At 44.1% G+C, this 14334-nt stretch overlaps 2 protein-coding genes across 4 annotated transcripts in view; one reads left to right on the top strand and one right to left on the bottom strand.

Moving 5' to 3' along the window:
* HSF2BP (heat shock transcription factor 2 binding protein) overlaps positions 1-14334 on the top strand; it is a 133573-nt gene that overhangs the window by 59575 nt on the left and 59664 nt on the right. The gene's annotated exons all lie outside the window — the stretch shown is intronic.
* Positions 1-14334, bottom strand: part of RRP1B (ribosomal RNA processing 1B) — a 34428-nt gene that overhangs the window by 8802 nt on the left and 11292 nt on the right. The window contains exons 7-15 of one of the 2 annotated variants that reach the window (XM_005306820.4): positions 13171-13232; positions 9202-9331; positions 7520-7584; positions 6780-6946; positions 5959-6050; positions 4248-4345; positions 3085-3104; positions 2173-2301; positions 396-1141 (exon numbers count right to left, since the gene is read on the bottom strand). In XM_005306820.4, the coding sequence (XP_005306877.3) occupies positions 396-1141; positions 2173-2301; positions 3085-3104; positions 4248-4345; positions 5959-6050; positions 6780-6946; positions 7520-7584; positions 9202-9331; positions 13171-13232 (1509 nt within the window). The remainder of the gene's footprint in view (positions 1-395; positions 1142-2172; positions 2302-3084; positions 3105-4247; positions 4346-5958; positions 6051-6779; positions 6947-7519; positions 7585-9201; positions 9332-13170; positions 13233-14334) is intronic. The other variant, XM_042860631.2, reaches the window with a different exon arrangement.

The raw sequence follows: 14334 nt of genomic DNA, 5'->3' as shown, positions 1-14334 counted from the left end.
CCCACAAGGGAGGGTGTAGGGGCAAAAAACAAAATGACCATAAATTGTTGCAAGGAACTATTATTGCTGCATCAGAGATGGCCTCCTGGCCACGAACAAGTTGAGCACAGCATTGGATGCAATGCCCTCCTTCCAAGAATTTGGCCCATTCACACAAGTAATCATGGAAGCACTATGAGCAATGAAAGTCCCCACCTTAGATTCAGATCCATGACATTCCTGAGTGGTGAAATATACACATGGGACCCTCCCACTGCCTTAATTCCCAATTGATATTGGTATCCCTTGACAAGGGGAATTTAACACATGTAAAAAAAAAATCCCATAAACCACTCAGCTCATACTGAATTCAAACAAGCCTCACAGGCAAAAGGCAATTAGAGCCCTCTGCTTACACTCTTTTTGCTTTTCTTGCATGCAGCCTCAAGAACTCCCTTCACTTCAACAGAGTTTATCACCTCCTTGATCTTCCTCTTCTTTTTCAGGGATGGTGGTTTCTGGTTTGAGACCCTGAGCCCATCTAAACTGCCCAACTTAGGTTTTTTCTTCCATTTGACTTTTTGGGGCAGTGTGGATTCAGAGTCCCCGTCTCCTGTAAGGCTATTCTGCAAGCTTTCCTGTTCTGACTGCAGAGCAGCCTGTTCAGATAAGCCATTGAGTAAGACAGTCCTCATTTTCTGTTTCTTTTTCACCATCTTGGTAGTAGTTACAGTGGCACAGTCACTGCCATCCCACAGGGCATTGGCATTAGCTGGTCCATTTTGAGATACAGGTTTTACATGAACCTTCTGCAGTTTTGTGTTCTTTTTCTTGAGTGGTCTCCTTTTAGTCTGCATTACGTCAGTCCGAGCATCCTGTGCACAGCTGTCACCATCTCCTTCGCTGCCAGTTACCCCAATTCCAGTCTCAGTTGCCTCTTTGTCTAGAGATTTGTTTTTTCTTTTTCTTTTACTAGTTTCTGGTGCTCTGCCCTTGTTAGGTTCTTTGGGTCCAACTGCATCAGGTACCCCCTCTTCACTTCTCCCATCAGCTGTGCTGGAGTCTGCAATTTGACAGTCCCTCTTCTTCCGCCTCTTCCTCTTCTTCTGGAGTCCTGATGCATCATCTTCCTCTGTACTTGATGCCTCTTTTCCATCCTTCTCTGCAAGGAGGCAAAATCGGAAAGCAGCAACATTTAACCCAAACATAAAATGAAAAGACAACTGCAATAGAGGAGTTGCTTTCCTTACATCCCTAAATCTTTACTGCACGTACGGCCACAGAGTCCATATCATTTTTTCCAGGCCTATTAATGCTTTTCTTGCCTTTTTTCATGTTACTGCTGGGTTGCCAGCAGTTGCCCATGAGTAGTTCTAATGTAGTAATATCTCCACCCCGTCAAGGTGCTCTCTCTTGGAGGCCTTCCTGCTGGTAAACCCATTAAAAGGCAGCTCATGTGTCAGCTGACTCTGGTAGATTTTCTTGAAGAACATTAAGCTTGTAGCAATGTAAATGCAAACCCTGATGGTAGAAACAGCTGTAAAGCCTCCTAGATAGCTTATTTCCATTCCTCTCTTCCAGACATTCCCCCTAATTGCTAATGTTCTAATGGCATTCCTCTTTCAAGGGGACAGAGATGTTCTTGCTTTCACAGTAAATACCCATAGTGCTGCTTGACTGGGTAAAGGCAAAGCAGAGCTTCTTCCCAATCTGCCGCTCCACTGGGTGAAATCCTAGCTCCACTGACGTCAATGGCAAAATTCCTGTTGACTTCAATGAGGTCAAGATTTCAACCTTTACCCTTCATTGCAATGAGACTCAGAAACTGGTGAATCCCAAGCAACTGATCACTCACTTAAACAACCTCCGCCTGTTATGTTGCCAAGCCACACTAGGTATGTCTGTTCTGCAGCTGGGAGCAAGCCTTCCAGCTTGGGTAGACAAACTTGTACTAGCAGGGTTTGAGCTAGCGTGCTAAAAAGAGAAGTGTGAGCACTGCAGCTCAGTCTCTCAAACCCACCGGACCCCCTAGGCTTGAGAACCAGAGTCTCAGTGAACCACACATCTATTTCTAGCTTGAGCCCTGCTAGGCTGAGTCCATCTACGCAGACTAGGAGACTCACTCACCGCTGCAGTGTAGACATACCTACGGACTGGTGAGAGTGGTCTCACTTCCCTAGCTTTGCCTACTACCTTTCTCTTTTTCCAGCTTGGCTTTCTCCACAGATTTGACAACTTTTTTCTTTCGCCTGCCCCTGCTGAATGTATCGTCATCTTCATCTGTAGAAACATCTTCAGGGAAATCATCTTGTGGGAAGATTCCTGTTGAGCAAAAAGTCTGATGAGACGTCTGAAAATATCCCCTTTCCCCCCCAAGTAGTTTCTGTGTTCACATACGGCACAAGGGGCACAAACACTGATTCCCCACTCCACTTGTCTATCAGTACGTTTAAAGCACTGCAAAGAAATGTGCACAGAAGTGTGCGGTTTCTTCATGATTCTGAATCAAACTGATCGTGTTTCTCACTTAAGAAGCAAAGCATTTGAATAGAAAGGCAAGACCTCGGCTTATAAAATTACAATGCTGCCCCAAGTTGTGAAGCATTAGGGTATGTCTACACTTACCGGAGGGTCCGGCAGCAGGCAATCGATGTTCTGGGATCGATTTATCGCGTCTGGTTTAGACGCGATAAATCGATCCCGGAAGTGCTCGCCGTCGACGCCGGTACTCCAGCTCGGTGAGAGGAGTACGCGGCATCGACGGGGGAGCCTCCCTGCCGCGTCTGGACCTGTGGTAATTTCGGACTAAGGTACTTCGAATTCAGCTACGTTATTAACGTAGCTGAATTTGCGTACCTTAGTCCGAAGTGGGGGCTTAGTGGCGACCAGGCCTAAGATATGGGGACCTGACTTCCTTTGTGAATCTGAGCAAGTTATACCTCCTAATGAGAAAACCACATCACAGCAATAACCTCTGAAACTAATATCCTTCAAATATATGTAAAAACAACACACGAAGACAACATTCACTGCAAATCTACACTGAGAACAGGATGAATCATTTAGCAGAATAAAAGTGCTTCTTTTTTGATGCTCAATTCTCACCTTCTGCTAGGTCCTGGAACCTGAAAAAGTTAAAAAAAAAAAAAAAGTCTTACTGTTACAATATTTAACTGAAATGTCACCACGTTACTGCATTTTTGATGCACACTTCCCACTTTTGAGGAAAGCATAATACATCGGAGGGCTACAAAACGCTAGCTCACCAAGAAATCTGCCTCAGAACTCCAGCAACTCAAAGCCAAACTACTGAAGAAGTCTTGGCAAGAGTGCGATTTAACACTGCCGCTCCCCTCCCCTGCAGTTTGAGCACAGTGATGTTCAAATACTGCATAATTTAAGCGAGGGTGGAGTAATCTGCAAAGTGAAGGCGTGGAAGCCTGATCCAGGGCTGGCTCTGGCTTTTTTGCTGCCCCGGGCAAAAAAGCCTCCCGCCGCCCCCCTCTTCGTGCCCCCCCCCCCCCCCCCCCGGGGAGCGCCGGGAGGAGGGCGGCGAGCCCGGCCGGGGCTCCGCTCTCCCCGACCGGCCGGAGCGCCGGGAGGAGGGCGGCGAGCCCGGCCGGGGCCCCGCTCTCCCCGACCGGCCGGAGCGCCGGGAGGAGGGCGGCGAGCTTGGACGGGGCGGCAAGCCCGGCCAGGGCCCCACTCTCCCCGACCGGCCGGAGCGCCGGAGGCGGGCGGAGAGCCCGGCCAGGGCCCCGCTCTCCCCGGCCGGCCGGAGCGCCGTCCCCCCTCCAGGTGCCGCCCCAAGCACGTGCTTGGTAGGCTGGTGCCTGGAGCCGGCCCTGGCCTGATCTTGAAATACTTAGAACTATACAAGACAAAGCGCTTGACAATGCAACGCAGGGAACAATCCTAAACTGATACGAAGTACAGACAAGACAACTCAAATCCCTTCCAACTCTAGTGTCTAGGAATCTTTGAAAAACACAAAATCAAAACCAAAATCGGTCTCAGACCCATACATATATCCATGTCTGACAGAGATTTTATACCCATATTACCACATACTGTAAGCAACGTCTTCTTTCTAAGATATCTGGGCCAAGTAGGAATGCGCTGGACAGTAAATTCACTGCAGAAACACTTTCATTAAAAGGATAGCAATCTCTTGATGTGGACACTAGCAGTAGAGGGGGTTGGGGAAACAGGATGTCAAGTCTATTTAGACAAATCATCATACTGAGCTTTGTTTCAAGAGAACTCACTTTTTGACCAATTTGTACAGACGTTTTCTGTTAAAGGCAGGTGTATTTTTTCTGCTGGCCAATTCAAAGAGTCTGTCAGCAACAGCTTTGTAGTTAAACTGCCAAAAGAAAGCAAGCACAATACAGTATCTTTGTTAGGCTATCATAATGAACCGCCAAGTATAGCTGATGTTATAAATACTTCAAGCAGCATATGCTTTTTACTACTTCCAATTCCTTCCACTACACTTGATCTCTGCCAAGATTCAACTCCCGAATGCACATGCTAGCTTTATGAATGGGTTTTGTCTGACTACATAACAATGGGAGAAACCAGGTGGGTGAGGTAATATCTTATTGGACCCACTTCTGTTGGTTGAAGAGACAACCTAAGAGCTCTGTGTAGCTTGAACACTTGTGTCTTCCACCAAGAGAAATTGGTCCAATAAAAGATACTACCTTATCCACCTGGTCTCTCTCATACCCTGGGATAAACATGGCTACAAAAACATTACATTACAATGAAGCATTCAAATAATATTTTTTCAGAATACTTCTAAACTGGACTCTCATTCAGAAGGAAAAAGCAAACAAATAAGTGTGCAACATTTTAGTCCCTGCTTAAGAGCCATAGCCCAACACAAGAACATGAGGCATCTCTGTTGTAGCATAATCCTGGATCCCAGCAGTTTGTTCCAACAAGTTCATAAGATCTGTCACGCGTTTTAGTGCCCAGCCCCATCTCCTGTGTACCCTCCCACCCTATCACTTGTGCTGTCAACATCAGTAAGGGATATGCTGACTCCTGGGACAGACAGAACACAATATGCTTTTAGCAACTTTTTTGGTACCTCTTGAGCAGGGCCAGCTCTAACTTTTTTGCCACCCCAAGCAAAAAAAAAAAAAAAAAAAAAGGCGCCACCGCGCTGTCGCCGTAACACCCCCCCCAAGCGCCGCACCGCCCCACCGAAACACCCCCCCCAAGCACCGCGCCACCCCGCCGAAACATCCCCCCGAGCGCCGCCCCCCTAAAAACTCCCCCGAGCACCGCCAAACCAAAAAGAACAAAAAAAAAACCTTGAGCGCCGCCCCGCCAAACAAACAAACAAAAAAAAACCCGCAACAACCCCCCGAGCGCCCCCCCCAAGATTGGACGCCCCTTACAAGCTGTTGCCCCAAGCACGTGCTTCGTCGGCTGGTGCCAGCCCTGTTCTTGAGGTGAAAGGGGGAAAAAAGGGGGCAGTGGACAGAGAAGAAAAAGAATTTGGCACATGTATGTCTCTTTTGTCATTTGTTTTGTAACCTACTCACAAGAAATAGGTTATTAATATGACACTCAGCTGAAGACATTTAGGCTATGTCTACACTGTAATTAAAAACCCATGGCTGGCCTGTGGCAGCTCACAGGGGCTTGCGGGGCTGTTTAATTGTGGTGCGGATGTTCCAGCTTGGGCCATACCCTGAGCTCTGGGACCCTCCCGCCTTGTAGGTCCTACAGCCCAGGCTCCAGCCCAAGCCCAGAAGTCTACACTGCAATTAAACAGCCCTGCAGCCTGACTCAGCTGGCCTGGGCCAGCCACGAGATTTTACTTGCAGTGTAGACATACCCTAAGAGATGTGTACCTTATTATTCGACTGGTGATGTCTCCACTATCCAGTAAGTGACAAATAAAAAAGGCCTAGGATTATTCATGGAGATATCATGTTAACATGAAGGAAGCAAGGCACAAACCTGGAGAACAGGACCAATGTTTTCGTCAGCATTTTCAGAAAGGTCCTCTTGCACTTCAATGCCCAGTGCAGATTTTTTTGATAAACGTTTGTCTGTTATTACACAAAAAAGATTTTAAAGATCAGTCGGAAAGAATGGGGGAAAGCGCTGTCCAATACAGTAGAATAAGAGGAGTACTTGAGCTATGAAACTCTCCCCACAAGCAGGGAGATGGGATGCAGGTATCATTTAGCATATGAGCATAGGGGTGAGTCAGGAGACCTTGATATTTTTCCTTCCTCTAGCACAGACATTCTGTGTTACCTTCGGAAGCTAATGCAGATGCTCTACACCTCAGTTACCTGCTCTTTATATTGGGAATGATACATACCCATTTATATCCAAGCGTTTTAGTTCTAAGGATGAAAAAGCAATTCAGAACAGCAGTATTGTTTCTGGGTCTTTGAAATGACCATCCCCATAGTAGAAGAAATAGCTTGGAGCAATTCCCTCCTAGAGCATTGCCACAAAATACTAGTTTTTGGACAGTCCTGGGTTCTCTACGGTTGTTGCTGTAAGTAGACTGAAATGTGGAACCGTATGGCCTGGTATATAAAGGGAGCACTAATATGTTTGTAATTGACTAGTATATGGTTACTTTGTCTACTAGATAACCCGAAGAGAACAGAAGCAAGATTTGCTGTTCCTGTATCACCTGCGTGCCCTAAGTTGGCTGAGAGTAGGAATGGTATTTTTAAGAGGTGGGATACATATTTGGATCTTGGCAATAGTTACCGTATTTCTTTAAAGTCTGGGCTAAATTTTCATCACTTCTTCCTCACCTTTGGTCACTAGTGGCTCCTTGTTTTCAGCTTCATCTCCCTCGGACAGCTCAACATCGCCATCACAGCTTGTTTTCAATTCTTTCATTAGATCTTCAATGGCAAAAGGGGACTGATCCACAATGGCTTCAAAGATACCCCTGGCTACTGCCTGCATCAGGTGACGACTGTATTATATAAAAAAGGATGAGAGTGGGAGGGAACACACGCAAAGTGTTAAAAGCCCCTTTTCCTTCCCATTTACATTTAAAACACTTTGAAGACGGTGAGACAAGGAGAGAGAGAGAGAGAGAGATGCATCTAACTTTGGGGAAAAAAGTCACCAATTACTTAAACCAGTTGCTTAACTCCAAACAGATTTTCCAGTTTCGTATTTGGTTCTTCCAATGTTATAGCTTGGAGACTTTGCTTGGTTTATTAATTAATATTTTATATTCCAATAGCACCAGATCAGAGTCAGGGCTCTGTTGTGTTAGGTACTCTATAAACACAGGTATAGGTGGTTCCTATATTTACACACCACTTCACTTATGGTTTTGAGGAACATAAAGGTGAGTTAAGCTAGCCACAAAGGCCTGCCCAGGCAGTAGTTTCTCTATGACCTGAACTTTATTATGTTCTTTGCTTTGCTTCAGTCCATTTGTTTATTATCTTTTGAAATGGCATTTCAAGAACTTCCTAGATCTTAGACTAAATAAATAAATAAAATGGAAAATCCAATATTTATCCATCAAACTTACTCTTTAGATTTGGCAGCAATTTTGCAGAATGGTTCAATAAACTTGAGATTCTGGTCTGCTGTGAGCTATGAGATTAGGAGACAGAAAGACTTAGTATAGTAGAGCAAGCATTGTAGATTGTGAGGTAGGAGATCTTTCTAAGAGGCTACACGCCAGCACTTTTCATTGTTTTCCCCCCACTAAAATTGACACGAGTAACACTTCAGCACCACCACCGAGATATCTGATAGACGCACTATAGAAACAGAGTGCTTTGTACACATCGATTTATTAAACTGCACAATATGCACTTGATCCTCAATTCACAGATGGCAAAATGAGACAGAGGAAAAAGTTAAGTGAGTCAGCCGAAGGTCACAAAGGAAGTCTGCAGCACACTAAATCCTGGGTGTCTTCTGACTTGCAGACCTTAACCTAAAGACCATCTAACAAAATAGTAATGAACCATAAGATCTGATCCCTTTGCTAAGCTCAACATAGGAATATAGGCTGAGACTTTCAAAGCAGTCTAGGGGATTTACACACATCTTTCATTACAATTAATCTAAATCCCTTAGACTGTTTTGAAAGTCTCAGTCATAGGCCTTATGAACCTTATGCAATTCTGGGGCTGGAGGAACTGTTGCTGAATTAGAGCCCTGATTGTAGACATTGTCCCCTGCTACAGAAGCTTCCCCCCCCCCCCCCCCCCCCCGCATTGCCTACACCTGCCAACAGAATTGCCTGCTGGGCCACCCATTGCATTCTGCTGTCTCTTCTTTAGAGAGCACAGCTACAAAACTGCTAATAAGCACATCTTGTCTGTTAAAGAGAAAATAGTTACCAGGAGGGCATCTGCCAGCAGCACCATATATGGACTAGCAAAGCAAAGGCTACGAATTAGTATATTGGGGCTGCAGGGACTCCTCCCTAGCAGGCTAAGAAGAACGACATTATGGGGAGGGATTTCAAGTAGTAATGAAATGGTCAGCAGAATTCAGATTCCTGCAGCAGAATTCCACAGCAGGTGCTGTAGAATCAGACTTTAGACTGCTGCAAAATTCTGCTGCTTTGCATTAGCCAGTAAGACTTAAGTAAGAGAGAGGAAGATCTATACTGAAAGAGATAACAGGCAAACTAAATTAAAGATATTGCTGGTACCTGGCAAATTGTGTAATTTGTTCTTTATGGGGCAGTCTATCAAAATGCACATGTCTGAATCCAGTAGTGCCCAAGTCATTGAAAACAGTTTTAAAATTATATTTCTGAATCTCTACAACACGTGGTTAAACGGTCAGGTCAAGTATGGGCTCAAAGTGAATTTTTATAAAAGAAAAGAGTGATGAGAATTTTAAAAATCCCAACAGAAACAACAATTGGGTTTTCTTTTTTCCCCCCAAAGAAAAAAAAGGAGGGAATCAAAATAAAAAAGATTCCCTCATTATATTTACAATTGGACCAATTGTAGCAGAGTGTGAGAATTGGAAAGTGACCAATCTATGTTCCTTGTCCAAGCTTGGAGAAATGCAAAACTTAGCAGCATAAATAGTGATAAGGAAACAGGATTTCAGAAATGTCTTCAGTGTTAATGAGTTTATATTTAAAACAATTAAATATCAATAAACGAGGATTTAAAAACACTGATAAGAGATGGTTGTATAATACAGCAATAATAATCACAAAGAGAATTGTGTGTTTTCTACCTCCTTGGCTCCAGCTTTAGCCAGTTCTTCCAGATAGATGTCAATAAAATGGAATTTTATCCCATTGGGAGCATTACTTTCTGGGTGTATGACTTCCTTCATTAGCAGATGCAGAAATGGCTCAATCAGACTGGGGAAGGAAAAAAAAAAAAAAAGGCAAGCAGGATACATAAATTTAAAAGTCTAGGTTTAGTTTGCTTTTTTTACCAACTACTAAAAGGTGGCTTTTTGACACTTGTCAGAAATAAAGAAAATACTCAGAGAAGTCCAGTCATAATTTTTACTGCTTAAAAAAATTGTTATCATCAGAGTTTCCTGAGGTCAGAATATTGTTTGCCGGCAGTAAGGAAATCCACTCAACACAAGTGATTATAGTGGAGTGGCAACTCTATTATAGTTAAGGTTTAGTCTCTTTTATCGTTTAAAAGACTATTCTAAGTGCTTGAGAATCCATATGCTGACTCAGAATGCCTTGAAATTTACTGTGTCTCATGGTGGTGAAGGGGTCCAGATTTGGGGTCATTTGAGCCAGGGGTTCCCATGATGCAACTCCCCCTAAAACACCCGCAGCATTTTACAAAATAATCTAGCTCTTCTAATTTTGTGTGCACACCTGGGGCTCAGGCTATGGCTCTAGTCCTCTCCAAAAACTGATCTCAGCTGCTCAGAATTGATCTTACCTAGTGTCTGGCTCCCATTGCCCCTTTGGGAGTGTTATACTGAAGTTATTTAGGATTAGTTTAGGAACTTGGGGTTGGATCGTCAGTAGCTCGAGGCAAAGAGAAATACACACGCCCTGCAAAACTAGGGCCCCTTAAAAGCAAAAGGGTTTCCAGTCAGCCTGCTGTCAGGATAATTGAGTGGCTCCAGGAGATATGCTGCGATCACTGAATCTCAGCAACACCCAGGCACTGGGTGTTTGAGCCTTTTCCTTGGCAGCTATCAAAGTATGTATGTTGTCCTTGCTCTAAGCCTAGGCTTTTCTTGGAAGTTTCTTCCCCTCTGAAACCAACATTTCTGGTTTAAAAGAGAGATTTTGAAATCCACATACAGACGGATTTTATTATATAAGTACTGTGGCAAGATGGCTGATGTTAGCATGGTGGGTCCTGCGCTTTTCTTGGCTGGGAGAGGGGGGAGAGGGGGGAGAAGGGGCGCTAAGATGCTACCCCTTGCCCCTGCTCTTGGGCGCCGAGGTCCCAGCTAGTGGCCCGGGAAGGTGGTAGAGGAGGGAAGCAGGGGAGGGGTCTGGGTTTGCTCCTCACTCTGAGCCCCAGACCCTCTCAACCCCTGTGGGTTCTTATCCTCTTCCCCCTTGGGTGAGGTACCTTCGGTCCTTAGACGCTGGAGAAGGAAGTCTCCTTCCCCTGCTGGAGCAGGGTCTCCCTTACTTTGGTTCTCTGGTCTTTCAACTCTCACAGCACACCTCCAAGCTCCAGTCCTCTCTCCTTACTCCTCCTCCCCTGACTGCCTGAAGCAGGGGGGTTTATTAGGTTCCTGACAGGGCCTTAAATTGACTACAGGTGCTTCAATTAACCTGTAGGAACCCTCCCTAGTCTACAGGGACCCACGCCTTAATTAGTCTAGGGCAGGGATTGGCAACCTTCAGCCCACGGCCGCCAGGGTAAGCCCCCTGGTGGGCCGGGACGGTTTGTTTACCTGCCGCGTCCGCAGGTTTGGCAGATCACAGCTCCCACTGGCTGCAGTTCGCCGCTCCAGGCCAATGAGGACTGTGGGAAGCGGTGTGGGCCGAGGGACGTGTTGGCTGCCGCTTCCCGCAGCCCCCAATGGCCTGGGGCAGCGAACCAAGGCCAGTGGGAGCCACGATCAGCCGAACCTGCAGACGTGGCAGGTAAACAAACCGGTCCAGCCCGCCAGGGGGCTTACCCTGGCAGGCCGCGTGCCAAAGGTTGCCGATCCCTGGCCTAGGGCTTATATATTCCCCCTCTACCATTCTCCCACTGCTCCCTGGCCCTCCTGTATCACAGTACCGTCAAAGAAATTAGCATTAATCAAAAGGAAGAGGACAGACTAAAAGAAGCAATTGGGATACTGTAAACATCCTGAACAATGGTACTGAGTATGAGCAAAGGAAAGCAAGTCCCTAGGTCATTTAGTTCCTCATACACAGCACCCCTAATGTAAACTGCTCATAACATTTTCAGAGTCTTATACCTTGGTTGATGCAGTGGTAAGGACTAAAGGGGGAGGAGGCGGCGTTTTGGCAGTGAGGGGGGTGCTGGAGCAGTGCAGGGATCGTGGGGACTGGGGAGGGTGCAGGGTAAAGAATGTCAAGTGCACTTATACTTATTTCTCTGGAAACCAAGAAATATGAAGTTACAACACACAACATACCCACAACGCAACCTTAACTCTGTGCCCTGGAGCTAGCAATATTACTGTGAAGGATTCAGTAGCATGGTGCCACAATAAATAGATAAGGAGAACTAAAAGAACGCAGCATTGTTGGTGCTGTGTTCCACAGATCTGCACATCCAGCATTTATCTGCATGCACTCCAGTTGTGTTGCCCGTGTTACGTGTAGCTGTACCAAATAGTGGAGGGATTACTTGGAGCATCTTGGCAAAGCTGTGATTGTGATATGAGAAAAGGTGCATATGTCCCTTGAAGGATCAACATTTCTCAATTCAGCACTCAGTTCTGAGGATTGTATCAGCAGAAGTGCAGAAGGATCTTGCTATCAGGATGATCAGCAATCTGGTGCCCTATGTGGCAGTCACCAGGGCAGAGTGAGAGGTAAGTGAAGGCAATGTCTTTGAAGGAATACTTGAGCAAGGGTGAAAATATTGTAACATTTAGCAAGTTGGAGACGGTTTGTGTAGATTAAAATCAGTGTAGGTAGCTCCTGTTTACTACACCTGACCTAAATCCAAGTTTTGCTTTAGCAAAGAGAAGATGTAAGATTTTATCTTACAGCGCTTGTGTACTCTGCAGCATCTGTAAGATTAGTGTGTCAGTGTGCGTGTGTGTTATTGGCATGTCTGGATATTGCTCAAAGAAAACAGAGTTAAGGGTACATGGTAGGGATGGCGTGTATCTTTTGTCTTTCCTGTTTTCAGAAGCTTAAGTTTCCATTACCTTAACTCTCCATTTCCTGGTTTTCAGAGAAATAAATAAAATGCACTTGACATTATGGAAGGGCATGAGGCACCACTAGACAACCTTTCCTCTTCTTTAATTAATAATGAGAAGTACTAGTTTTGAAAGTCATCACCACTCTAAGAGAAGGCCAATCCAGCAGACTGAAGTCAGAGGTTTAGACACAGCATGGAAGTTAGACATTAGAACCACCATCTTGTTTAACAGCCTGTTGAAAATATACAAGACTGTGCATACGAAACAGGACAGACTGGACAGAGAAGTCAGTTTACAGTGAAAGACTGCTATAAGCTGCTTTTATCAAGAAATTGTCACCCTAGACAAGGAAAACGGAATTCCTAAAACATGGATAACAAGATTCCCTTTTCCAGATTTTCTGTGCTAGGACTTCATTATTATTATGCATACTTCTAAAATTCCACTGCTGGTTCTCCTGGCTGCAATGCCAAAAAGCCTGGCAACACCAGTATTCACGGGGACCACTGAATGCAAGACCTGTTATGCCATCATGCTAAAAGCCCTTATATTCAGTATGTGTACATATACCCATATAGTTTTTTCCACAAAAGCCTTACTGTGGAATGCACGTTCAGACTAATTGCCTAGGCAAACTTGAGTGTTATCAATTACAACAAATGTTTAACTTAATAAAAAATGTAGACTTTAATCTATGTATTAACTAGATAGCACAAGTGATGTGATACATAAAAGGCTTAAACAGAACAAAGAAAGCCAATGACTAAGAAGAGCCATCTAGAGAGGAAGAAGACACGTTAAATTAAAATATTTTTGATATGGGCAAACCGTGCAACTTCTTTATTATACAATTACATCTAGCAGTTTATTTACCTTTCATCCCATCCATTTCTTTTCAGTACCTCGAAAGACTGCCTCAAAACCATGCGGATTAGCTATAAAGCAGAAGATTTGTTATATGACACTACAGTTTTCTAACTATTTGAGTCAATAAAATAGCTACTCTGACAGTCACATAGGCAGACTCTTTAGTTGAGCTTTTGATGGCCTACAAAGTTTGCTGGAAAGGTTCTTTCATGAGTACATGAGAAGTCTCTCCACTACTGGGAGATGGGGTATAGGCAGCATGTGATCTGAAGTTCCAACAGCATCACTATTTGCGGTCATTACACTGCAAGCCAAACAAAATACAGTGACCATGGTACATCCCCCCCGCACCGTTCTATGCTGCTCCCCCATCCCCAAAATCCTCCAAAGCAGTTAAGGTGCATTCCTCCACTTCCCCATTTACAGAAATTCCAATTTAATAAATTCAAACCAATTAAAAATGTTAACAATTTCATACTAACGTTAGTTTGTCCTGTTGTATATACATTAATTAAGAGACAGGAACACTACACATGTAACAGACATAACAAATTAACCTCTAGGAACCTTACATTTTTGATGTTCTCAATTTGGAGTAGTTAACTTCTCAACCATAACACTACAATAATGCAAGTTTTTGAATTTAGCTTCCTTTTTTTAAGGAAATAAAAATAAAAATTGGAAGACAAAACACTAATCTGATTTTACTGTGTATTTCAATTAATAAATATTTTATGCTTAGAATATGCCTTTAAAAATTAAATTTACCTCACTTCAATACTTCAATCTAATATATTTCCTATACATAGGAATCTAGTACACTGTGGTAAGTTTAACTACTATAGACGGTAACTTTTTTTGTTTTTAAATGGCACCTCCAGAAAAATCTCAAAGTAGCCTCACTTTTATTTAAATATTAATTTTGTGAGGTAGCCATTAACATGCCCTCTGGATGTCATTGCAAACACTTATGCATGTGCTTAACTTTATCCGCAGGAGTAGTCCTACTGAAGTCAATGAGGAACACTCATGTGGTGTGAAGCTAAGCAAATGTATAAGCATGTGCAGGATCAGACACTTAAATAAAAATAATGTCATGACTTCTAGACCTGCCAAGGCACCAATTAAAGGCCTATAAACAAATATGCTTTGCATTGTGCATCCTGAAAC

The sequence above is a fragment of the Chrysemys picta genome, chromosome 1, assembly GCF_011386835.1.
Source record: "Chrysemys picta bellii isolate R12L10 chromosome 1, ASM1138683v2, whole genome shotgun sequence".
NCBI classification, from domain to species: domain Eukaryota; kingdom Metazoa; phylum Chordata; order Testudines; family Emydidae; genus Chrysemys; species Chrysemys picta.
Note: the sequence above shows the minus strand (reverse complement) of the source record. Positions and strands in the feature narration are given on the sequence as shown.